This window comes from Micrasema longulum, unplaced genomic scaffold (assembly GCF_059751315.1).
Source record: "Micrasema longulum isolate JH-2025_06_02 unplaced genomic scaffold, ASM5975131v1 h1tg000281l, whole genome shotgun sequence".
Taxonomy (NCBI): domain Eukaryota; kingdom Metazoa; phylum Arthropoda; class Insecta; order Trichoptera; family Brachycentridae; genus Micrasema; species Micrasema longulum.
This window is the reverse complement of record NW_028277485.1, coordinates 393,385-420,078: the sequence shown is the minus strand read 5'-3', so window position 1 is coordinate 420,078 and position 26,694 is coordinate 393,385. Positions and strand designations below refer to the sequence as shown.

Sequence of the window (26,694 nt, the reverse complement as noted above, 5' to 3'; positions counted from 1 at the left end):
TCTTGACGTATTAGGGGCGCGGCCAATGAAATTATCGTTTTTGCGGGAATTCAAAATCACAAATTTAAAAAATATTTTTATGCTACTAATAAGCAACAATTTTTTAAAAGTATTTTTATAGACCTTCATTACTTTAAAACGTGATTTTTTCAATGGGTTCACGAATTGTGCGTTGATGTAGAACAATTTCAAGTGTCATTATTGCAAAAAATCATACTTTGGGGTGAAATTGTCTATATTCTACTTTACCCCATTTAACATTCCGCTTTGCCTTCATAGTGAGGCAATGTAAATAATAATGTAAAAATAATAATATTAAAGCCATTTATTAAGCATGTCTGTTATCTTTTGATGTATAGTTACATGAAAACTGAATATTAATTTTAAAAATATATATAAGTTTTCTTAGCTAATCCAATCTCGTTTTCTGTAAAAATAATAAGAACTTCTTGCTTTATAAAGTTAAACCATAAGAAAGATCACTGTGTTTATTTTTAAATCCTTTAAATTAACAACTGCATTGTAGTTTATTGTTTTATTGATCGTGTACCTAACTCTGTATTACCACTGTTATCAAACAGCTTAGGTCTAAAAATGAAAACACAGTTTATGTAAATAAATAAATACTCGATATAACAAATGAGACAAAGTGTGAAAAGGCCAAGTCCAGAGTTCGCGAAGATTACAGAAAGTTGAAACTATGTACTTACTTACAAAAGATAAATATAATATTATTATACATTACAACCAGCTTTATGTGTAATGAAGCGCTGATTATATAATCTTCTGTGACCTTAGGTTCCTCAATTCTCGTTTCCCGCCATAAAACATTTTAATGCTCATTTGGCTACTCTGCATCATATAATAATTAATATTACCACACATTTAAATACGTCTTTAAATTTACTTCATAAATTAATACTGTATTTGTGATTCTTTCATATGATATTTGGAGGTGAATTTGATTGACCTTTTAAATCAATATTTATTATACTAGTCATATGCTTCTTTAATATGATAAAATTTGAACATTTAAGTAATAAAAGATATCTTTTGTTCTTTTATGAAATGATAAATTTTTTACATATTTTTTCAGATCGACAGCATTCTGAAAACCCAAATAACTTCAGAGTTTTTCAATGGAATATACTCTCACAAAGTAAGAAAAAAAAAATTGTTTTATAAATATATAAATTTTTGTAAATTTCTTCGAAACAATGAGAATGAAATTGGTATTTATAAATTAATGGAATTGGAAAACGTAGCATTGAAAAATATATCGTTTCTAGAGACATCTGTGGCTAAAATCTCAAAACAAAATTAAATATAGATAGAAAGTTATATCCTGAAATTTCCACAGATGTCATTAATATAGCAATAAATGAGTGGAGCTTTTTTTGGATCTTTTAGAAGCACCCATATTTATTTGTAAATTTCTCCTTTATTTTTTTTTTTAAGATGTAAGAATCTTCTATTCTTACCTTTCATAGAGTATTAATTATTTGTTGTGTCAACTTTTTTTACATTCCAGCTTTGGGTCAAGCAAATGATAATTTTGTCTTATGTCCTGAAACTGCCTTAACTTGGGATTTCCGTAAGTTCCATTTAATTGAAGAAATCACCCAACACAATGCTGATGTGGTTTGCTTACAAGTAAGTCATTCATTACTTTTATTTTCTTTGTGAACCTCTGTGATTCCAAATAAAAAGAAAAGATCTGTTCAGCAAAAAGATGACTAGCATATTTTTTGTGGAAACATATGGTACCTACTCTCGAATAACTTTTTTATATTTGAGATTACTAAGAGTTTTCAAGGCATTTTTTGTAAATCAATGGTATCAAAATGAGTATTTAGTACATTTACATTAAATATTATAAATTTCAATAAAAATAAGAGAAAATTTGTATTAAATACCCACATAAAACTTTTTCTTATCTTTATTACAATCTATACAAATTGTGGAATGTCTCAATCATTATTTGTTACACTAATGTTTGTAGCAATTAAGCCTTTTGACTTACATTGTAATTTAATAATTTGATGTATGGAATCATTTTATCATCACTTTTCTTTGCTAGATACAAATAGTTGATGTTAGTGAACAATATTTAAAAAGGTGAGAGCTTACGCATTTGCACCTCGAACATAATTTTTGTGAATCATGTTTTATTGAGTGATTTGTTTAGTATTTTTAAACAGAATATGTGATATTCCACATTATAAAATAATAGGTAAAATAATACATAGGTAGTGACAAAATATATTTAAACATTAAACAATAGGTACTTACAAAAATAAGGCACAGTCTTCTTGGCGAGGGATTATGTGCTACAAAAATATAAAGTAAATATTTTCATATATTATAATAACTTCAGATTTTATACTTCTTCTTGGACCGGTTGGTTTACTAGCAATATTTTGAGTTTGTCCAAATGTTTGTAGACAAGGGCTGGATTCCACCCCGTAGGGGGTAATTAAAATTATTATAATATATACAGTGCATCTGAATGTATAATAAACACATCTTAATGTGCTAGAGCCTGTCGGTGAACCAAATGTTAGTAGGCATACTTGACTATGTATTCTGTCACTAATACTACCCTATGTTAATGTATTCTGTCACTAATACTACCCTATGTTGATGTGTTCTGTCACTAACATATTAACATAGGGTTATTAAATATTTGAATGCACTATACCTATAGGTTTATCATCTTTTACATATAGAAATCTATTTATATCAATAAAAAGTTTGATCTCTCAATCCTTCCGTAACTCGATTGATATTTATGTTCTGATAATTTTATTTTAGGAAGTGGATCACTTTGATTTTTTGAAGAAATTGCTCGCTACCCAAGGATATGAAGGAGTTTTCTATCCCAAACCGGATTCACCGTGTGTTTATATAGAGGGAAACAATGGCCCAGATGGATGTGCCATTTTTTACAAAAAAGATAAATTTGAATGTATTGTGAAAGATTCAAAAATTCTGGAAGTTTGGAAAGTGCAAAGTAATCAGGTAATGGATATAACATGTTTAAATAATGTTTATAACATGTTTTATTTAATTTATGTTTAAATAATGTTTATGTAATTTTAAAGTTTTTTAAACATTTTATTTATCTTCATCCTTTTTTATTTGAAAAAGATAAATAAGCTTAATCCATATCTACAGGGTGTTCATTAAACCCTGTCACATCCGAAACCACAATGATCAGTATGAGCAAGAAGACATATTGGCATATTAAAATATTTTTTTAGAACGAAAAAAAATAAAAAAAATAAAATATCAATAAAAGCAAATGGTTGCTTACTTCTGCAGGGGAGAAACGAGGAGGGGTGGGGGAAGTCTGATACTGCGCCACACTCCCCTTACTTCTCCCCTGCAGAAGTAAGCAACCATTTGTTTTTTTAAATATTTTATTTTTGAAAATTTACTTTGTTCTAAATATTTTTTTTAAATATGCTAATATGTCTTCTTGCCCATACTGATCATTGTGGTTTCGGATGTGACAAGGTTTAAAGAGTCTTTGAAATTTTAAGCTTTGAGAACTTCATTTCATATGTTGGAAAATATTTAAATCATTTTTTAAAATATTTTTTATTTATTAATAAATTTCATAAATGGTTCATGTTTTTTTTAAATTCTATACAAATCTACTTTTATACATCTAGTAAATGTTATAACTGTAACTCTCCAAAAAAAGAGACTTACTCTTGTGCTTGGAGAGTGGCTTACACTATTATTATTTATTTATTTTGTTAAAGTAACCTACAGCTTAATATATATGTACTCATTTATTATACATCATATCTATCTGGTAATGGATCAGTTACAGATTTCTATATTTTAATAAATATAAATTAAATCATTTTACTTTTTATATTCAAATGAGAATGATACTTTTTTCTACAAAAAAAAATTTAGGAGAAAGATTTCTTCTTTTTTTAAATACATGCTTTTAAATAGAAGTAAGAAAACAGTTATTTTACAGAGATCTTGATTTTTAACTATATTAGTTACTTACCTATGAAATTGCCGTTTAGTGCAGTTTTTTTTGTGATGGAGCATCCAGCTTCTGCTCTTCCAGCTTAGAAACCGTCCACTGTGAAGTGTGCGGCTAGACGTTGTCGTGAAGCAGCAGCGGCGATGAGTGATGGATCAGCTTCTTTTTTTTACCGCGAGCTTCTCCATCATTATTAGAAATTCCTGGCAATATATATTTGCATGCTGTTACTGTTAAGCTAGATCTTTAGTGAATCATACCACTGCGATGTACGCTTATGGTTGTCATACAACATCCATTTCTCGTCGCAAGTATGATCCAATTCAGAATTCCTCCAGTTTTGTGTCAGCTCAGCAAAGAAACACAGGCATTGATGAAAGCTTGCTGCTGGCGTTCGTTTAACTCTGTAGGGTCCATAGTCCATAGTTGATGACACACACGTGTTAAATTAGTTCACCTAAAAGAGACTAATGACCGACGATGCAATGTCATCATTTTCAATAGAATCCTATACATTCGTAAAATGCAACTCTGAGTATTTCACATGAAATCGGAGGGCATCGCCCTGCAGTACATTCACATCATCCCTACTATGAAGAAATGAACTACAAAGGAATATGGTCTATAAAGAGACCACAGGACGCAGCCAACGTCAGTCAGCTCGTTCAGCCTGCCCAACAAAGTCAGTCAGACAGTCCGTTCAGTTCACGTCAGACCAGCTCGACAACATCACACAGTTCCAGCATGTAGTTCGAGTGCAGTTACTACTCAACCCATCATCGACGTAACACTCGTCCGATATAATTGTTTATTTATTTGCCATGTAATAAATAAACATTCAAACATCAACATCGTGTCTTCTCTGTCAATCTCTAACTGGGGTAGGAACTCCAACCAAACACCCAACTACTAAATCCTACAGCTCAATAGGGTACCCACTTCGTAAGCTTCTTTACTTTGCCAACCGGTAGACTAAAAAAATCAGTAAGTGGTTATATACTAATATTTACTAATATTAATTAAAATGTTTGACCACAAAGTTAACGATTTAAACATTTTTTTTTTAAAGTATATAAAAAAAAACTTAATATTGTTTTATCACTTAGGTTGAAAGCTAGTGCTAGATCAGTCGTAGTTTGAGATAGGTCTGCTTCCACTATTACTTTCACTTCCTTTTAGTCAGTTTGTAAAAACGGCTATTTCATAGGTAAGATCCCAAAGAAAGAAAAGATATTTATCTTACTTCTCAGATTTCAATCCAGGGTACCAATGAATAGAAGATTTATTTTAAAATTCCAACCCAGTACCTTATCAGTGGTTAGCCCAGTGTGACACATGTAGACTATGAGTGGTCTTGCAAAATTGGACTATTAAAGCACATACTACGGTTTTTTTTTTAGATATCTATGATAAAGATTTTTCCATATATAATTATTCACTAATGTTTCTAAAATAACACTGGGTTAAACCCATTAGATGACCTAATTCATTCATTAAGAAATAATCTTTTTCAATAGAATCCTAACCTCCATGTATTTATATTTTTTCAATATACTCATTTACATTTTTACTCCTTTTTTCCTTGGTTCCTCTTTCTCTCTTCTTCCAAACTCATTATCTGATTCCACATTCCTCATTCTTTATATGTATAACATAATGTACTTTTATTTAAGTTAATATGTGCAAGCCACATTAAAAAAAGCACCTGTTATTTTTAATGAATTAGTTTTTTTTTAATGTATGTATCTTTTGATGTACATTTTTGTTTTTTAGTACACATTTTTGACTAACTTTTCTTTTAACTAGTCTGTTTTTTGGTTTGTTAGAATATATTGCTTTTGGCAATAAGTCTGCCAAAGTACTTACTCTTCGTACTTGAAGATTAAAATAATAATAATAAAAAAATAGTACTAATGTTCCTTCTATGGTGCAATATGTTATTTTTTCTTTTAACTATCCCAGTAATGGGTCTAATATTTGTTTATTTATTTTATCAAACAAACATCACTTATGTTTTCCCCATACCTACTCTTTCCCTTTGTTACCCTTTTTTCTGTGTGAAATAGCTCGTCCTTTTTCTTTTTACTCATTTTGCTCACTGCTAAATGTGGTAGTTATTAGATTGTTTGGGAGTTGGTCGCACAATGTCCTCATTCCCCCTGGTTTCAGATCATCTTGATTAAAAGAAAATCCAATTAGCTCCCTCTATTAGGCAACCCTACTTGTTGGACTACCTTCTTTCTGGCTTTTTTTGAACATAAAACATTACTACTAGTTTTTACTGTGTTTTTCACATCGTGTCTTACAATTCAACAAAGACAATATCCTGTATGTGTATGTTGAAAGTATTTTTTTGTTCAATCTATTGTAACTTTTGACTCCTGAAAGAAGAAGGTTGAACTCTTGAACTCTTGAAGTTTTGTAGAGAATGGTAATGGCTCAGACAGGTCATTATATTAGGTTCATACATGATTTATTTTTCATACTTGGGGGACATTTTACATGATGATATTGTTATATTAAAATATTCCATGAAATTAGAAAAGCTAAAACGAAACCTTGACCGTGCAAAGTATTTTATCAATGAGTCCCATCTCAACACAGGATTTTTAGTCCCATAGAGTTGGGACTTATGTCTCAAATAATGTACAATAAACTTATGTATGTAAATAAATAAAATAAATGACATATCTGTGGGTATATGGACTTGTTAACTCCATATAAAATAGTCACAACATGTAAGGCACCGAGAGCCAGAGGATCTCAACCGACATTTAAACAGGATTTGTCAAAATGGTTTTGAAGAATTTTTGACATTTGCTTTTTACATGAAATAACTAAGATTACGATTTTTTTCTTAACATAAATAATGGAAAGCAAATAAATTATGTAAACTAACAGCTCATACAAATTTTGCGGTTATGTTTCTATGGCATAATTTTTTTGTGAAACATTCATTTGTTCATTCAGCTACCAGCTTTGATATTGGAGCTTGAGTAAGTGTGGTTTAAAACATACATCTTACTACATAATATTCGCATAAAATTGATGTCAAATGTCACTTAAGTTTCTGCGGCTCTCAACGCCTCATATCTGTGAATGCATTTAAAAATGGACACAATGGATAAGCAAATAGTATAAGTTAACAGCTGCCTGGCCTTTCTTTCTGGTAATAATGTTTTAAATTTTGGTATTCAAAAGGTTGCTGTACTGGTTTTACTGAGATCCATTCAGACTCAGCAGGAAATCTGTGTTGTGACAACACATCTGAAAGCTAGAAATGGAGCCCTTCTTTCCAAATTAAGAAATGAGCAAGGCAAGGACCTGTTGGACTTTATCAACTCCAGAAGAGGAAAACGACCCGTGGTGGTTTGTGGAGACTTCAATGCTGAACCCTCAGAACCTGTTTACAAGACTATCCTCAGCAATAAAAGTTTGGGTATATATAAATCTTCGTTATTTTATTGTTGTGTAATTTGAATTCATGAAAATTACTTCTTTTTTTGCAAAGGCGACATTTAAAATAAACCCTTTTATGACATATGTTTTAAAAAAATGGTCTCTTTTGACAAAGAGATGATAAGACATGTATAGAAATTTTACAAAAATTAAAATAATTGTATAAAATAGTTAATAATAAAAGTTACCTTAATGTTAATTAAAAAATAAAAAAAACTATTATTGATAAATATCTTACTGTCTCTTTGTAAATAGGTAAGATTTCTAATTTTTCTTTTGCATTAAAATACTTTTAACACAATTATGTATCTTGAAAAATTAGATAGTGCATTTGTTTACTTTCATTAATTTAATCATCACCCCCAACTGGTGTGTGCCGAAAATTCCACAGGACAGTCTTAAAGTTTTCATGATGAATATTTTTTTTGTATCTTGAGAATTTTAAGATAATAGTATTTTGTAAACTATCTAATTCACCAAAACTCGAAAGGTACTTAGTATAAAATACCAATTTTTGTAAGATAAGACTTAAGATTTTTCACGCATCTATGCAAAATAACCTGGGATTATGCGGGACATGTTATTTTTATTTACCTATATAAATAGAATCAAGTTTATGCCTATTTGTAAATATTTACAGCTTTCACAGATTATCATCTCCTAATGGTGCATAGGGCACTGAATTGGTACACCGACGACATTGTATCTTGATTATTCTTTGTTACATGGTGGAAAGACAATCAGTCTTACGCTTCAGGTGCCAGTCCGGGGACTGAAATATTCTTGTGTAAAAACACCGTTTTAAATAAACCTTTTATGTCAACCATGTTGGGAATCGAACCCGAGTCTCACATGGCAGGAAAACTCGCTGAGGCGGACAATCATCGCGTATTTTACTTTGTTCGAAAAGACATAATAATGGTGAAGATCCAATTATTGCATATTACTAATATAGAACATACTGTTAATATCAGCTTTTATATCTGTACCTCAGAGGCAGACGGATGCAAATCCAGAATTTCATGAAATGACATTTCGATTTTCGTATCCAGTTTATTATCATGTCTTTTGATTTTGAAGAAATATAAGTCTTATAATGAAAGAACCAATGTATTAAGATACTGAAAATACAAATTAATGTTCTGAATTATTAGTGATCACTTAGAGAGAGTTGATTCTTTAGACTATTGTTGAACATTTGACGTTTGGATTTGCATCCGTCTGCTTCTGAGGTACAGATATTATGTCATGGTATTCTAGACTGATATTTTTAGTAAGGTCTAAGTACAAACCTGCGTCGATAATAATATTGCGTTCCTATTATTTTCTTTGTGTTGTATCTTATTATCTCTTTTAAAGCAAATATGTTTAAAATTCAGGTATCCAAATTTAAAAGGCATACATATTTATGTAGAAATATAATTTTTGTATTTTAAATGTTGTGGTACAATTTATTTTGCTTATGTTTTTCTGTTTATAAATTTATCTATAGATGGGTTTGTGAGAATTTTACCTTCTCAAAAATTGTAACATACTATTATGGATTCCTGAAATAATAAAGAGGGTTAGCTATTGATTGCAAAGTTGTTTTGCTGTTTTCATATTCTTTTATTATTATTTTTATATTCAAATAATAAATTATCATTTATGATAATTGCGGTTTACGTTAATGTACATATTTTTATTTTGTTCCTTTTCTTTCCTGGTTCCTCTTCTTCTCTACTTCCAAACTCATTACCTGATTCCACATTCCTAATCCTTTAATATGTATAGCAAAATGTACTTTTATTAAGTTTATATGTACAAGCCTTATCTCCCTATTAAAAAACAGCTGTTATTTTTAATAAATTGTTTTTTTTTATGTCTGTATTTTTTAATATATATAATGTTTTTTAGCACAATTTTTTTGACTGACTCTTTCAGAATAGTCAGTCAAAAAACAGTCTGACTGTTTTTTGGTTGGCTGGAATATATTGCTTTCAGCAAAAAGTCCGCCCAAGTACTTATTCTTTGTACTTGAAGATTTAAAACAATAAAAATATACATTTTGCTGTTAAATACACTAAACTTGCTAAATGTAACATATCTTTCTGATGTGCGACACTATTACAGTATATTTATATTACAAATCTATTGATTACAAATAAATTTGGTTAGTCAAGCTATGATAAATCAACGACAAAACAATTTTATAAAAAAATTATAAAAAATAAAAACCCAATTCAAAAACATAATGTAGTCTTAAATTTTCAGTGATTTTTAAAGAAATTATGTTTTTGTCCATAGGTACCTATTGCCAAATGTACCTACCTATGAATACACAATTGTCCCAGGCTCGAATGACCGGTCGATGTCATTTGAAAATACATAAAAATTTATCAACAAATACATTGAATTTGACAAACGTTTTATTTCCACATTTTTTTTATCCTAAAAATCTATCTTAGTTTTTCTTTTTTTCCCTTTAAATAGTTAAAACAGTTAAATTAGTTTTTTTTTATTACTGCGATTTACTAAAATCAAAAAAATTCTCAAAAGAGATTGATTAAATTTTTTTTTATTCTTTATGAATAACTTTTGACTTGTTTTAAAAGTTTTTTGTCAATTTTTATTTATATATTTTCATCACTTCACGGCCGGTCATTTGACCCTGAGACACATTGTATGTAGGTCAATGATTTTTTGGTCCCGAACTAACACAGGAATTTCCCAACTAGTAAAAAACGTGATTTGTAGCTTTTCCCAATGTAAAATATTTCAAATAAATTATTATTATTTATTTTCATTATTTTTGCATGTTTTTTAACCATTCATTAATGAGATAGCTATTTTATATACTCTTTAATTTTGTATGTTACTTTTTTTATTTATTTATGTTTTTGACATGCCCATTTTGTTTTTAACATGTTTTATTAACTTCTACAGTACCTGCTTAATTTGTTTATTATTGTATCCTCTACATCATGTATTCAGCTGCTATTCTTGTGTTTTTTTTTGCTGTTTTTTATAATAAAATTAGTGTGACATACATGTAAATTCAATAGTTCAAAGCATCATGTGATGGGTTTTTTACCCAAAACTGTAACTTTTTTCGGTAACATATTTACTGTATAGATTTGCATTTTGATAACAGAGCTGATAAAGTAAAAAGACTGTTTAATTAGATAAATCTCACTTAGAAGCTTTATAGTTGTAGATTAAATAAAAAAAAACAGCCTTAAATAGTTTAAGTCTCAGTTATCTAAATTCTATAAATGATTATGTGTTAAAAGTGTACATATGGTATTGATGACTGTTATATCTGCCATCCTCTGCTTACCTGTATGACAGGCAAGGTTTTGTAATAGTCTCTCCAATAGAGGCAACAACTTCAAGCCTTAATCTTTTACTTGTATTTAAAAAAAATAAACTCAGTCTGGAATTAATCTGAAACAACCTTCTCAAATTGTATGAATTTTACCTCATTTCAGTGTTAATTTTTTAGGTTTGGGATCGGCGTACGCTGATTTCTCTATTGCGGATGGTAGCGGAAGTCACTTCGTCGAACCAGAAGAATCGGCTGCTCATGAGGTTCCATACACAACTTGGAAAGTAAGAGAGGAAGGGGAAGTCTGCCATACCATCGACTATATATTCTATTCCCAGAAACATCTCAAAGTCAATGGAGTCCTCTGCTTCCCAACAGCCCAAGACGTCGGAGAAGGGAAGGTCCCATCTTACAACTATCCTTCGGATCATTTCTCATTGGTGTGTGACTTTACTTTTAAAACTTCCGAATGAATATCTTCAAAATGCACACTGCACACTAGCACTTCATCTTGCTTTATATTGCAAAAGAGATGAAAAATATTATTTAATGTATATAATTAGTTATTTTTCAATGTTATGGTGAATAGCATGTTTAATTAATAAAAAGTTTTTTTAAGTTTTCAATTGTTTATTTATTTCTCTGTTTAAACAATTAAATTTTACACATCATGATACATTTTTTATACAAAATTTATTATTAATTTATCAACAGGTCAGTGGGAATTATTTCATCACTAACATATAATTTGGCTAAAAATACGTTTTATTAAGAATTTACATTAAATAATAACAACTGGTGATAATTTATGCTACTTAGATACAATGCAAATGTGGAGATGATGACAAATAAAACATAAGGTGATTTGGGTTGAGTTTGGATCAAATCTTTATAGATTATAAATTACAATCAAATATCAAATTCAACCAATTAAAATCTTATTTTAATGGATATTCAAATTATGGTACCTACATAAAATCACATTTTGAGGATTGATTGATAAGACGGGTCAACTGTACTGAAGTTGTTGAACTAGTTGGCATTGCATAACAGTGAGGAAATTCAGTGGTTTTTTTATGTTTTTTATTTGTTAATAGACCATCAAAGTAAGCCAAAATTTTTAAAAAATGTGTTTTTATGTATAAGAAATACGCTCTATTTCCCATTGCAATGAACTTCCTCATTCATATCTACAATTAAGATTTTAATCAGTCTTGACTGCTTATTTAATGATAATCAGTAGGTATAATTTTTGAAAAAATACATTTTTTAACCAACCTTAATCAAATATTTACTTAGTACATAATATAAAATTTCAATTCAATATAATTGAATTATTTTATTTTTATTTATTACATAAAGAAACATATATACAAGAAACTGAACATACATAACATGGAACTATGTAGCAAAGACAAACAAGGGCAATAAAATATAAAAATGAAAACAATACTAATATGGCAGCACTCTTGAAGTGATTTTGATTTCATGGCGCTATATGAATCATCCGAAACTATTATTATTACTGTTTAATTTTATATTATAATAGAACTGAAATTGTGTTATCCACAACTAATTTTACTATATAAGTTTTAAATTTAAAAATGTATCTATTTGGTACACTTACACCATCCGCTTCCATTTCCGTAATAAGTGGATTATATATTTGAAATGGATAAAATATAAGTTAATAACGAATCATAATGAAATTCCACCATAAAACAAAGAACTGAAATTTATTATAGCAATAAAAAATGGGTGAAATTTATGTAATTCACAAATTTAAATTTACCAAAGCATGTTTTATGTCTATAATAAATTTCCAAATCGGTCTCAAACATTACATTGTACACGATGCGATGTAATTTTCTAATTGAACAATCAATAACAAAAAATAAAGGTTTTATGTTGTTAAAATGTACAATAGAAGTTAGTAGACAGTTTAGATAATAAGGCTGACAGTTTGCACATTTTAAAAGTTTGTTAGTTACTATCAATTTTAACCACGACACTATTAGTAATTTTTATTTTTTCTATTTACTTTTTTATGGTTTTAAACCAAACTTCAGTTGAATATTTATGAATCAAAGTATGTTTTGAATAGAAAAAAGCACTATTAAGATAACTACATTAGTTACAAAGTAAAAACGAGAAAATACTGTAGGATAACTGTTTATGTATTATGTAATAATATAACATAAAGTTACATATTTTTTATTTAATTTTAATGGATGAAGGCGTTATGTCAAATATTTTTTAAATGTACTTTTTTACAATAATGAAGATTTTATGTACAGCCCTTTCACGTAAAGCCAATTACACCACCAAAAATTAGCAGAAAAACGATTTTGAGAGCGAATGAAGGTGTTACTCTGTTGGCTTATGTATAAGTCACTACACAACTCTGCTCCGGAATATCTAAGGGAACTATGCATTCCAGATGAACTAGCTGACAGGCATCTCACGCTTAGATCAGCTACGTCTACGGCGAGAGGAAAAGTTATTATACCTCTACGCAAACAGCGCACTAAATTTAGTGAACGCGCATTTGCGGTCACAGGCCCTATGGCATGGAATGCTCTCCCAGCAGAGGTGCGAGGCTGTGAAAGTGAAGTGATGTTTCGGAAAAAACTTAAAACCCACTTGTTCTCTAAATCATTTCAATAACTCCGTAGCACATGACAACAAAATAAATTGTTTTAATTAAATTACAAATTTAAAAGCTTCGATTAAATTAATTTAATAATAGAATCACCATGTAAAGCGCCCTTGAGGTATTTTATTACGAAAATGGCGCTATATAAGTTATCCATAATAATAATAATTTTATTTGGACTGGTGTTCAAAACTTTAACCCCAGGTATCTCTGCTTTTTGTTTTTGCCACATAACACCTTTATCCACTCATGTCTGCAATTAAAATTATACATCATATAATATTGTATTTGTTTGAATTGTCGTGTCCAACTATTTTACAATATTAAGACACAACTTTACGCATGTATTTATTTAAGTCAAACAATGTTTCGAAATGGCAAAAAAAATATAAATCTAAAAGAAATGTATCTGAAACCATATATTTATATTAATAAAAAAGTAACTTTGTGCATGGAAATTTATGATAATATATGAAATTATCACAATAACAATACTTGAAAATGAGATCAAATGAAATTGATGATCAAGTGATCAAATGAAATGCGAGTTACACATACAAATACAAATTTTAGACTATTTATTTCTTTACTCTATTTATATTATTTCCTTTTATGTTTGAAATGATCGATGTCTAGGCAATTGATATAACACAATTTTTTCTAAGTTATCATTATACATATCCTTAAATTACTACATATGTACATATTCCATCTACTTAAACATTCATATTCATTAAGAAGAGTTGGTGAAAATGAAGTATGGTGTTTGGAAGAGAAGCATCAGAAGAAGTAACATTTTTTCTCAGGTGATGTTTCAGTCGGGATATAAAAATCTGCATAAGAACTTTGAATGATTTTTTTATTAATTTATTGTAGAGGCCAGAAATGTTAAGAGTATCTTTTTGTTCATAAAGTCATTTAATTCAATGTATTTCTGTTTTTTGCCCATCTTGAAAAAGCCACAGTTCGATTTTTCCGCTGAGTGATGGTGCAACTTTTTGGCTATGAAATTATTTTCATATAATTAGTCAGTCTACGAAGCTTCAACTTTTTAAAATGCGTTTTGTTGGATATGTATCTATCAGAATATTTGTGCTGTAATTGATGTTATTTTCTTACTGTATTATATAATAATTGTTTAGATTCAGAAGCATAAACCTTGTATATGGAAATGAGATAGTTCATAAGTTCATTTCTACGCTGTTTCCACCGCTATGTGCTGATACTATTAATGTTTAAATTCAGAAGCATAAACACTGCATATGGAAATGAGATGGTTCATAAGTTCATTTTACACCACTATGTGCTGATACTGTTTCATCTCCCGAACATTATTAGGATATTTGGATTAAAAACAATGTCTCTAGCACACTGATGTATGTTAAATATAAATATTGTTTCTTCAGTTTATCTTCATTTTTGTCAAAGAATATTCTTTTTGTTCATTCACACTTTAAAGTGAAAATTGGGGAGAACATTGATGTGGTGGAGAATGAATATTCAGTATGTATATATATTTATGGAGTATATTTATCAGTTACTAAGCAGAGACGACATTTCCTGAAGGTGCACAAAACCCTCAAAAGGTTTTAGTAAAGATGACGATGTATCTTTATTAGATTTGGATATTTTTCTTATGATACTTTTTTGCTGGCTGCCATGATATAACTAGCATTTCGGAAGTGGTCCGGTCATTTTATGATCTCGCTATTGCTGATAAATCAATTATCGTAACTCATGCAGATTATATTCCTCGTGAAATGTTGAGTGCATTTTCACAATCCCGGAGATTCATACGAAGCAAGGTGAAATGTTAGTGGTAGGAAGGAGGGCAGAGAACCAGATGAAGAATGATGGTAATCATATACACAATTGTAACGGTAAAGTTCTAGGATCTTACATCTATTTTTTAATACTAAAATTAAAAGAAACTTCCTTTACAGAAAATCGGAATTTCAGATTAAAGAAATTGAAGTTAATATTATGTTCAAACAAAATAACTTTGTCCTGTACCTTAGATGATAAAACGCGGAAGATAAAAATGTAGAAATTATCGGAATAACATTTATAAGCAAATAAAACACCGAAGTCCACTTTAATCACAAAAATGTTTTTTTAAGTTGAAATAAAAATCTGAAGTTCACTTTGTTTTAATGAAAAAAACATCAGTAGTCCCAGATACGCTATTTCAATATGTACTAATTTTATCAAAATAATAATTATTTTGTATTGAAAGTTCTTTATAGATTGAAATTATATAATTTGGTTCAAAAGTAATGATGTTTTGGAAATCGCACAATCACAAATTCTTATTTCCTGAACATTTTGTTCAATGTGACACTCGTAGTTTATCCTTTAAGGTACAGATGTTATGATCACATAACAACTAAATCTAACAAGTTCTTTTTCTATCAATGGTAATAATACAAATATTCTGATACAATTAAATTAAATGCCTTTCAAACATAATTAAATAATAATATCAAATACATAACATGCAACTCATGCATTTTATAAGTAGGTAGATATCCATATTATGTACATATGTGTATATGTGCCTGTGTATATAAATGAATTTGGTTTTTTTAAGTGTAATATTTTTTTTCATTTTTAATTGTTTATTTATTTATTATTTTTTATAAAAAAATAATAAAAAAACAAAATTCGTTAGATATCTGTTTGTGTATCTGATAATTCATTAGACACAAATCATTAGATATCAGATACCTGAACAAGGTTTCATAAAAGTGTATTTTCATGCGAATATGCGATTTTTGCGAACATTGCCTTTTAAAAATTAACAATATAGAAGTACAGTTAATGTATGGATTTTTGTTAACACCAATGTATTACAGAGAATTTGTAAGTTTGAACTCATTAGACTATTTTTTCATGTTAAGAATATCACTTTTGGATCATGAGTCTGACACTATATAAGTCATTTTTTTCGAATATAAACCTGATTGATTCTGATTCTCTGACTATATATACACATTATGATCAGAAATACTTTTATTGATAACGCGTTGCAAATAGCCGAAAAGTTCGGGATGAATTTAATAAAGAAATGAAAACTGATGCGACCGCTAAGGATTAGAGGTGTGTAGTTCGCGAACGACCCTGTCATACTGACAAGGTCAGAAACATTGAACTAGAGAAATGTTTCTTTCATCTCGGTCAGTTAGTTCGCGAACTAAATGGCTCTTTGTGTCATTTGGATCTTTTATATCTTCGTGTCTTATGGATCTCTAGCTCATTTCGTTCATTCATTGAACGAGATTGTGTCCTTATCTCTGTGGTAAGTGGGTAGATTAGATACCTACATATACACTCTATATCTGTAGTAGGTACATAAATGCCTATACTGGCTGCTTTGTTCTTCTCCCGCGCGTCGCACTTGAAATTTAATTGACACTAATTATGAATGGTGGCGATAAAAATGCTATGTTATGAATTATTATTTAAGTTGAGATGAAAACATTAGGTATTCGTATTTCAATAATGCCCTCTAATGTGAACAAGGGGTTAGTTTGTTCACTCGAGTTTATTAGATTATATATTTTTCTGTTCAGTATAAAGAAATACAGAAACAATTTAATTAATTAATTCACTATAAAAACATTCATATTCGCTAACCTAATACTGTTTTTTTAGGCTGTGGCCATGTTAAACAATAATAATTAACATTAAAAAAATACAAAGTTACTTAAAATAATTAATTATTAAAATATATCAATTTCAGAATAACAGTCCAATCGGACGACATAACATTAAAAAATAATTACAAATGAAACAATGTAAAAAAGAACAACCTAATTGTGGAATAATTTATTAGGTCAGTTATCCATTTTGTGCTAGAGGCCAATTAATGTTTTTTTTTTTAAAAAATATTTGTGTATATTTTTTTAAAATTGGCTTAGTTTATTTTATAATATATATTATAACTGCACAAGTTATAAATATGAAAACCTAATTTTTAAAAATGTAAACCCTCTGGGGATTTTAAAAATTAATTGTAAAAGTAAATAAAAAATAAGTTACATTTTTTTTTTTTTTGCACTACTACAGGCCAGGAGACCTAATTACAGTGGTGAATTACATCACAGAGCACCCAGGCTTGAGAAAAATCACATTTTAATTTTTGTGTTCTCACCGGGAATCGAACCCGGAACCTTCCGTGCGTGAATCAAGCGTCTTGACCACTACACCACGGAGGCCGCCGATAATAAACCTAGCATGAAATATAACTTTCTATAATAAATAATATAACGTTTTTTTGTAAATAAAAACATTTATTTTTTCTACAGGTTTGTGATATAATATCTACAGAACAATATTGTCAAATCTATAAAGAAAATCACGCTGACAAACCAGCCAAAGGTTTAGAATGATTTGTTTTATTCACCGCTCGTACGCATTTGGCTCGAGCGAACGATAGAACGAAACGAACTAGAGACATGAAAGATATGGAGACACAAATGATACAATGATGCGAAAGATGCGGAGATATGATAACCTAAATGAGCCGAATGAGCAAAAGACACATTCGTTCAATTGAACTACTTAAAAGATTCAGTCACTTTGGTGATGCAGATCAAGTGACACGTATCCTCTCGGTAACAGGGTCTTACCCACGTCTACTAACGATGCCGACACGATGCGATGGCTTCCATATTATAATATTGGAGATATTTTTGCGACTACCGGTTCGGTTTTCCCTTATTTATTTGTGTGAGGTGTTAGAAAAGGTTCTCGACTTTGCAATAATATAAGTCGATAGTGATCAGAGAGTAGAGTAATCTGAAGTAGGAAAACCGAACCTAGATCAAAATATGACAAACCATATTTTTTATTATTTAACAACATTATTTTACACAAATGTAAAATATAGTAACGTCGTCACGATAAACTTAAATACAGTTTGTCATCGGGTGCTTAGTTTTAATTCTATATACTTACTAATAACAAAGTACATATTTTTTTACAATTACGAAAGGAAATTAATGTTTTTTTTTAAGATTGCCGAAGAAGATGAAGTATCAACTTTTTTATTAATTTAAAAAGTTTCTCTCGTAACCCGTTTCGCAACAAAAACGTAATAATTTTATTCATCCCGCCAATAATATCACAAAAATATCATTAAACTAATTTATTTGCGAAATCGTTCCCTTATGACTTGTAAAGTGCTTTTGTTTAGTAATCCGTGTAAAGACATGTAATTCAAACATTTAATAACTATAAACGCATTGTCAAATCTTATATGGTCCGTCTGTCTGTGCGGTGTAGTGGCGCGGACTCTTAAAGTCAATATTATAAACCGCCTTAAAGCATTTGAAAGGTGGATACACCGTAGAATGTTACGCCAAGAGCCAATACGAATAGAGAACTAATATATCCTATTTTGGCCATGTGTTGAGTGAGAGGTGATAAATATGCCATACTTCAGCTCGTCATGAAGGGAAAGATCGAGGGACGCAGAGGAGTCGGAAGACAACAGCCTTCCCGGCTTCGAAATATCCGAGCGTGGACGAGGATTAGAACTGCCCAGGATAGGGAAGCTTTCTTTCAAGTGGTCGTCAACGTCAGGGGGACCCACATGGCACGCGAAGAAGAAGAAAACTATAAACTAGTAAATTATACAATGTTTCAGTATGTCCAAATGCTTGCGGACTGGCTGGATTTCCTCCCTAGGGAGTTGTTCATATTTAAATTTATTTCTCAGCTCTTTTACTTCACAAAAGTCAACAGATGGAAGAGTTGAGGAAATGTGGATGATCAAACATGGGCAGAATAGTGAATGTTACACAGTGTGTAAAGTGGCCACATAAACCAGCCAATGACAGGTCATAAGCCCTGTAAATGCCTAGACTTCCACATTCCCCTCTCAAAAATGTTTTCCCGCTCTGTTGAAATAAATTTAAATAGTAAATTTTAATTGAGAGTTAGGCTATTTACGACTCCTCCGCATCCTGCGGAAAGACAGCGAACAGATCACGGCTACCTGAGGTGGAAAATAATGAATTAAGAATTTTTACTGATGGCAGTGTTTTGGACGGCAAGGCCGGAGCAACGTTTGTGCCCTTTGATGGCATCAGAGAGCCGTCATTTAGAAGCTAAAACTCGATGATTTCTGTTCAGTGTTTCAGGCGGAGCTCTTTGCGATAAAAGAAGCACTGATCTATGTCACGAAGAAGATAACTAATGGATGGAAGATGGTGTTCTGTATGCATGCAATAACTAAGCGCAATTCGGTTATTACTTCTGTAATGGAAATCCAATTTAAAGTCAATAAATTACAAATCAGATGACAAAACTTATATAACGACGGGTAAGAGGACACAGCGGAATCCTAGGTAATGAAAGAGCTGATGAAAAGGCCCGAGAAGCTACGCTTAAAAAACCGCTCCCGATTTTGCCGAGTTTCCTCTTAGTTTTGTTAAAATAAAAATTAGAAGCAGGACTGCAAAACTGGAACGAACGTTACTTGAACGACATCACAGGGTAGATAACTATTATGTTATTTTATACTTTTTTATTCCTTTTGATTTCAGGAAAAATGAGCGTATGAGCTTTGAACTCACACAAATCCTCGCGGACCATGGCGGGTTTAGAGCTACTGCAACGTTTTAAACTTTCTAAAATTAACGGCTGTTCAAGTGATGATGAAACCCTCGAGATGTTCCTAACTTGTTGATGCATTGTCCGCTTTTGAGGATCGAAAGACACAACCTGGCGGCGCGATGCAGAAGCGTTCCGCAAAAAGTCATAATACCACTCCAATCTTCCATGGTTAGAATTTTACAAGTAAAAAGGATAATAAATGATAACAGAACACAATGGGGCGTGATCTGTTCAAGTGAAACGGAAGGCCTAGTGATGTCTATCAATAATCCGGTTTTTCTTGAATGCGTTGTTTGTGGTTTTCTCTTCACTAAGTAAATGTGGAGAAGATCCTATGAAGGTCCACAGCTGAAATTCCCTCCCTTTCCTAACACTACTCGGATAAAGATAACCAATAAGCAAAATACACTTATGAAATATACACATTGTAAATTATGAGCAAGGTAAATAATACTGCTACTGTTATATAAAAAAAAACATCACAACGGCGCTATAAAAACAGACAACATTTATTATTTTTATTGTTAATGATAATTTTACAACTAATAAATTACAATATTTGAGTTTGTCCAAATGTTTGTACACAAAAGACTGGATTTCACCCCCTCGGGAGTCGTTAAGATTACAACAGGGATGGATAATACTTTTATCTTATGGATGGATATGAGATGGATAAGCTTATGACCTGTCAATGGCTGGTTTAAGTGGCCACTTTACACACTGTGTAACATTAACCATTTTGCCTATGTTTGAACATCCATATTTCTTCAATTTGTTGATTTTAGTGAAGTTAAAGAGCTGAAACCTTTATTGTTGTGAAGAGATGCATTTGACTGAATTATTTCACATACTAGGCAACGCCTGAAAACAATTTTTCAATTTTTTAAACTTCTTCTCCATCCCTGTTGTAATTTGTAAATTTGAACAACTCCCGAGGGGGTGAAAGTCTTTTGTCTACAAACTCAAATATTGTAATAAAACCAACTGGTTTAAGTAATTTTTTTGTTTTGTACACCATTTTGTGAAAAGAACCTAAATTATATTGCTATGGTTTTTGCTACAATCAATATAGTGTAAAGTTTCCACAAACCAAGTCTTGTAAAATTTCCATCGACAATAAACGTAAAAATGACATTTTTCAATAAAAATGATAAACGCGCCATCAATGAATAATTAGTTGCATATTTTCATTTAGAATCACCTTAAGGCATAAAATTGAAAATCATTGTATTTGGTATTTTATGATGTTAATTGAATATCAAAAAAAAATGCGCTCGCATCCGGTAATTTGCCAATTTTTTTATTTCGATTTTTCCATTTTTGAATATTCAGTCATTTCAAACACTGGAAAGGGAAAGCCTATAGAAAGCCATAAGAAATTATATTATCTTATGAACATGATATGTCGGGACATTTAAGTAAAATTTACACTTGACGCGATTTCTGAAAAATCTCCAAATATAAGATGATACAATTTCTGTGACCTGTGAGTACAAGTGGTGATGTCGGTCAAAAACGATCAAGAAAGACGTGGCGTGACCAAATGAACCAAAACCTCATGTCTGGTTATGTCAAAAGCAGACACAACCAAAGGGTATTGAATGTGGAAGAAGCCGTAGGGATAGATGTGTGTGGCGGTCCATGCTCTCTGCCTACCTCTACGGGGAAATGGCGGGATGGTAGTGAAGTAATTTGAGACATGCTGAGAACGGGTTATCCCAGTGAGGACTCTTAAATTCGCTTTGTGTACAATGTTTTCACACAGTATAATTAAAGTAATGTTTTGGCAGTAGTCCAATAGTTCATTTTCATATAAACATGTGATAATAATGTTGGAACAAGATGAATTTGTTACAAAAAATTTAAAAACAGTCTTGAATTTATTACTTATATTAATAAGTTTTCATTTCTGAGCCGTTTCTGAAATAACGATAGTTGGAATAGAAATGGTTAAAAGACTAAAACATTTTTTTTCTAAGCAAGTAGGTAGCTATTTGACTTTTAAAAATAACATTTTAATACTTTTTTGTTTCTAATAAATAAAAAAAAACTACAAAAAATAAATTGTATATTTCAGATACACATAACATATTGTTCATACATTGTATTTTTTACTGTTTATATTTTAAGTTAAATCGCTCACCGAACACGTGAACATTATTTGATGAGGCACAATTTTTATTACTTTTTAATTTATTGTAAATTTTGGTATTGAATGATTTTGTTGTTTTATTGTTCAATTTAATTAAAAATGTATTCCATTTCTATTCCAAAATAAATAGTACGCATAATGTACAGGGCCAAAAGACTTGATTACATCGCTGGGGGTATAATTTCGCAACGCTCATCAAAGCTGGCTGTGATATGATTTGTATCCACACATTACAGCCACTTAATGAGCGCTGAAAAGTTATATTCTCATTAAGTTATACAAAGCTGGCCGTGATATGGTTTGTATCCACACATTACAGCCACAGCCACTTAATGAGCGCTGATCGGTTATATTCTTATTGAGTTATACAAAGCTGGCTGTGATATGGTTTGTATCTACACATTACAGCCACTTAATGAGCCCTGAACGGTTATATTCTCATTAAGTTATACAACTGCTTTCGCTATTTATCTTAAACTAAAAAAAATAACCGCATTCCAAGCCACAAAAAATAAGTCATTTCACTTTCAAATTAATAATAAGGGAAATGATTACATACATACCTTAAAAATTAATGTCAAAACTTTGATAATTTACATTAATTTATAAAATGTATTTATCACATACATAAATATAACGAATTGGTTATAATTATACATTGTAGTTAATACGGTCTTTCCAGAATTTAAAATATCCAATCAATCGAAATAATTCTTCGGACCATGCAACCCCAGAATAGGCAAATTGACATAATCATTTATCGTAGCAATAAGCAATTTAGGCACAATCAGTGCAAAACCGTACATGATACTAGTACCCTCAGCAGATACATGAAGCTGCATAATTTGTTCATCATTATTGTATTCATTTTCGTGGCTTGGATAATACGGGGAAATACAATTTAATACAAAAGACTATTTGATGGGTAACAGCTTCGACGATATTGTGTATTTAAATCGTCGTTTTGTTCTGATAACCCAACTCGTCAAAAATGGCTGTGATATGAAAACAAGAAAACATTCCACAACTACTTTTACGAGTGGGTACACAGTATTTTCCCTGCAATAGTCAATTGAGGGCTTAGGAGGAATTTCGTCTTGGTACCCTTAGCCCAGCTCACCAAAGTGGCTGTGATATGAACCAAATACACATTTCACATCCGCTGTAGTGAGTGGGATAAGAGTGTCGCGTTAAAGGCCATTTTAGGTTATCAAACATACTACGTAGGTATAAACAATGTGATCGTGCTCATCAAAGCTGGCTGTGATAGCTCAAAATTATCTATGACAAGCCAGATTTGACGACACAATCCCATCCCGTGGGTGATAAATGAGGAATAACCAAAATAATGTAAATTATTTTCGCAAAATATCATATATAAATGATGAGCACTCGGAGTTTTCACCTGTTAAGTGTAATAAAGCTCTCCAATTACACACGCCAAACCGTGCCAAGTGTAAATAAGAGATTTGTTCATGGCCTAGAACAAGCTTTGACTTAACCAACAGCCAAATGTTTAATTTTGTGATAACACTTGACACATGTACTATCATTTTAGATTTCAACATGTTTTCAGATATCAAGTCAAACTAAATTACCCGATAGGATAAAATACATTATTAGCATGTAAACAAAATCATATTTAGAGATAGAAACAGGGGAAAATTTCTTCAAACATATTTTTAAAAGTCTTGTATAAAAAACATATTTTTAGCAAGGATTTATAGTCAAGCATAAAAGTGATATCCAAGTGCATGTAAAAACTTTGAAAATTTATATAAAAATGAATGTCAAACAGCGTCACCAAGTGTACTTAAATGTAAAAAATCCAATTTTAGCGGTGATAAGTTATAAGCCAATTGGGTAATGACGATTGTTAATTGTAGAGGACGCATGAGCCACATGAAAGACAAGGTAGTGAGAATTACTGTGAATCCTATCACTACCCATGTCTTTCACCAGGCAGCATGCCTTGAATAAATCTTCAGTTTCTTCATTCGATTGCTGAAAAAAATACACAGTTGTCCGGCTCAGAAATAAATATTCAAGACAGGAAATCATAAAATATATGTAACAGGTACATTCATTTGGAAGCACTTGCTAGGACCATTGCCATTTTCTAGGTATGTTCGAGAAATAGCAAAAATGAAGACTTTATAATAATAGAAAAATTAATAAGCCTTAGTTATATTCGTGATATACAAGATGATGAAAATGAGTATACATATGTGATCTAATATGTACCTATTATTTATTTTATTATTTTTATGGATAATTTAAATAGCGCTATTTTTGTAAGTAAAATCACCTAAATGGCGCGGTACAATACTGCACAGGAGCTGGCAATGACAGAGGTGCCCGGAAGCTCTCAATGGATGGAGGCTCTCAATGCTCCAACTAGGGGCAGACGTGAACTGATGATGATGACGTATAAGTTCGGTATTCCACGAATAAACTTAAGCGGAAAAACAGATTAAGAATCAAGCAGGATAAAAACATTTATTTAGGAAAAAATATCGTTAACGCGGTATTGCATGAAGAACGGCGATATTATAAAAAATATCCATATATGTACATACCTTGCAAAGTATTCTCTTGCATACTTTATAATAGAAGACTTAAAATATTTTTATTAAAATTTAGGTGATTGTTGTTCTCGGTGTGGTTGGGGTCGCGATATTGGAAATGCATGAACGTTATTTAGTAACGGCGCTGAGTCCCGATATTCAAATCGCTGTTCAAAAGCCAACTAACATAAAAAATATTGAATTAAACAAAACCTCTTCGAGCCCCAGGTATTGCATATATTATTTGCTGTGTTGTGTCCAGAAAATACATCCAACAGTGACCGTTTACCGACTGAAAGGATTTGTACTGAATTTAAGCCAGTGTCAATTAATCGTTGAAGCGGAACAGATGAACTGGTAAGGACTAAAATAGAAGATACACATAACAAAATGGAGCCGAACTACATTTTGCTGAAGTTAAAACAAATACAATGTTCATAACTAGAAGAATGGACCACCAACCAATCAACCGCATGAACAGAGTCCGGTTAAAGATCGTGGATCACTTTCAGGTTTTAGGTCTAACCGTAGACTGCCACCCGAATTATGTAAACATATTAACAATGTTTGTAATAAAAAAAACTGCAGTTGTGACAAACAAACTTGTTTAGCCGCCAAACAGAGGTAATGCGGAAAATATATGTAGGACTCGTCAAATCCCCGATTGGGTATATTGGATCTACGTATGCTTTGAGCATGTAGATAGACGAAAAGTCAGAAAAATTATAACAGAATGAAATTGGTTTTCATTCAAAATTGCCATCAGGTCTAGCGAGGGTTACAGAACAATCCCCTCGGTGTCTGATTAGATTCTGAGCAGTTTAATGCCGCTCGACCTGAAAATCAAAATCAAGGAACTTCCAGAGGCTTGTGAGGTTAAGAAGAGTGTTACTTTGCCAGACTCGCTAAATGACCAAATGAAAGGTTTTATCAGGGAACCATAAAAAAATCTCACTTCTTCATCCCACGGAGCGATACTGGATGGACTACGGTTCCAATGACCAAACTCTGCCTGACAATGAAGAGGATGGTATGATGACACTCAATGATTGCGGTCTCTTGTACTGTTGTGATGTTGGTCATTTGTACCCTACGATGGCGCGAGAGCTGCCTGCGAGAAGGTTTGAAATTAAAGATCATAAGCATTATAAATGCCTTGACATTCATATTTCCTTATTAAAAATGTGTCCCTCCCAGTTGCAATAAATTTCAATCTCAATAATTTATAAAATAAATATAAAACAAATGTGTTTTCAGCCACTTATTTTCTCTTTATTCATGCGCCCGGTTTTAAAACCTACACAAGCGTCTTTATCAAAGTATAAAGAACTAATGAATTACATCCCATTTTATTTTAACAGTGATTACCAAATATTGCTTCGAACATATATGGAGCTAATAAGTCAAGTCTTTTTGTCATATTGTTCTTCGAATGATGGAAATTGTGAAGTGAGAGGAATACGATTTTTAAAACCAGGCAGGAGTGGACTAAATGAAATGTTTGTTATTTTTGAATATTTTTTATTATCAATCGCTTTTTTGATTTTTAAGATTCCTAAGTGGTCTAATTTCAATATTTTATTTTCAACATAAAGAATTTTTAATCCAACCCAGATAGTTGGTAAATTCAGAAAAAATATTATGATTTGGGCACCTTAAGTGTTCTTTTACTCTAATATTAAAGTTTCTTTTGGTTTTTCCGATACATATTGAATTGCAAGTATAAGAATTTAGTTGGTGTATGTCAGATTTACAATATTTAAGGACTTTATCTTTGTAATATTGTTAAAAAATCACAAATTTTAGCTTACGTTTTAAAAAAAATCGCTTATAACCACCAGAATAATCTTGGGTGTGCCAGTGGTGTGCTTTGAAAGAAATAAAGAAAAGAGAGAACGGACGCAGCAAACTCCGGTGACAACT

At 31.0% G+C, this 26,694-nt stretch overlaps 2 protein-coding genes across 7 annotated transcripts in view; one reads left to right on the top strand and one right to left on the bottom strand.

The window, feature by feature from the left end:
• Positions 1-11,401, top strand: part of cu (NADP/NADPH phosphatase nocturnin) — a 76,373-nt gene extending 64,972 nt beyond the window's left edge. For all 5 annotated transcript variants that reach the window (XM_088224375.1, XM_088224379.1, XM_088224376.1 and 2 more), the window contains 5 exons: positions 1,097-1,159; positions 1,532-1,653; positions 2,815-3,021; positions 7,211-7,448; positions 10,953-11,401. In XM_088224375.1, the coding sequence (XP_088080501.1) occupies positions 1,097-1,159; positions 1,532-1,653; positions 2,815-3,021; positions 7,211-7,448; positions 10,953-11,248 (926 nt within the window). In that variant the 3' untranslated portion in view covers positions 11,249-11,401. The remainder of the gene's footprint in view (positions 1-1,096; positions 1,160-1,531; positions 1,654-2,814; positions 3,022-7,210; positions 7,449-10,952) is intronic.
• Positions 5,613-26,694, bottom strand: part of LOC148282867 (uncharacterized) — a 38,688-nt gene continuing 17,606 nt past the window's right edge. For both annotated transcript variants that reach the window (XR_015822006.1, XM_088224380.1), the window contains exon 3: positions 5,613-13,684. The gene's annotated coding sequence lies outside the window, so the exon portion shown is untranslated. The remainder of the gene's footprint in view (positions 13,685-26,694) is intronic.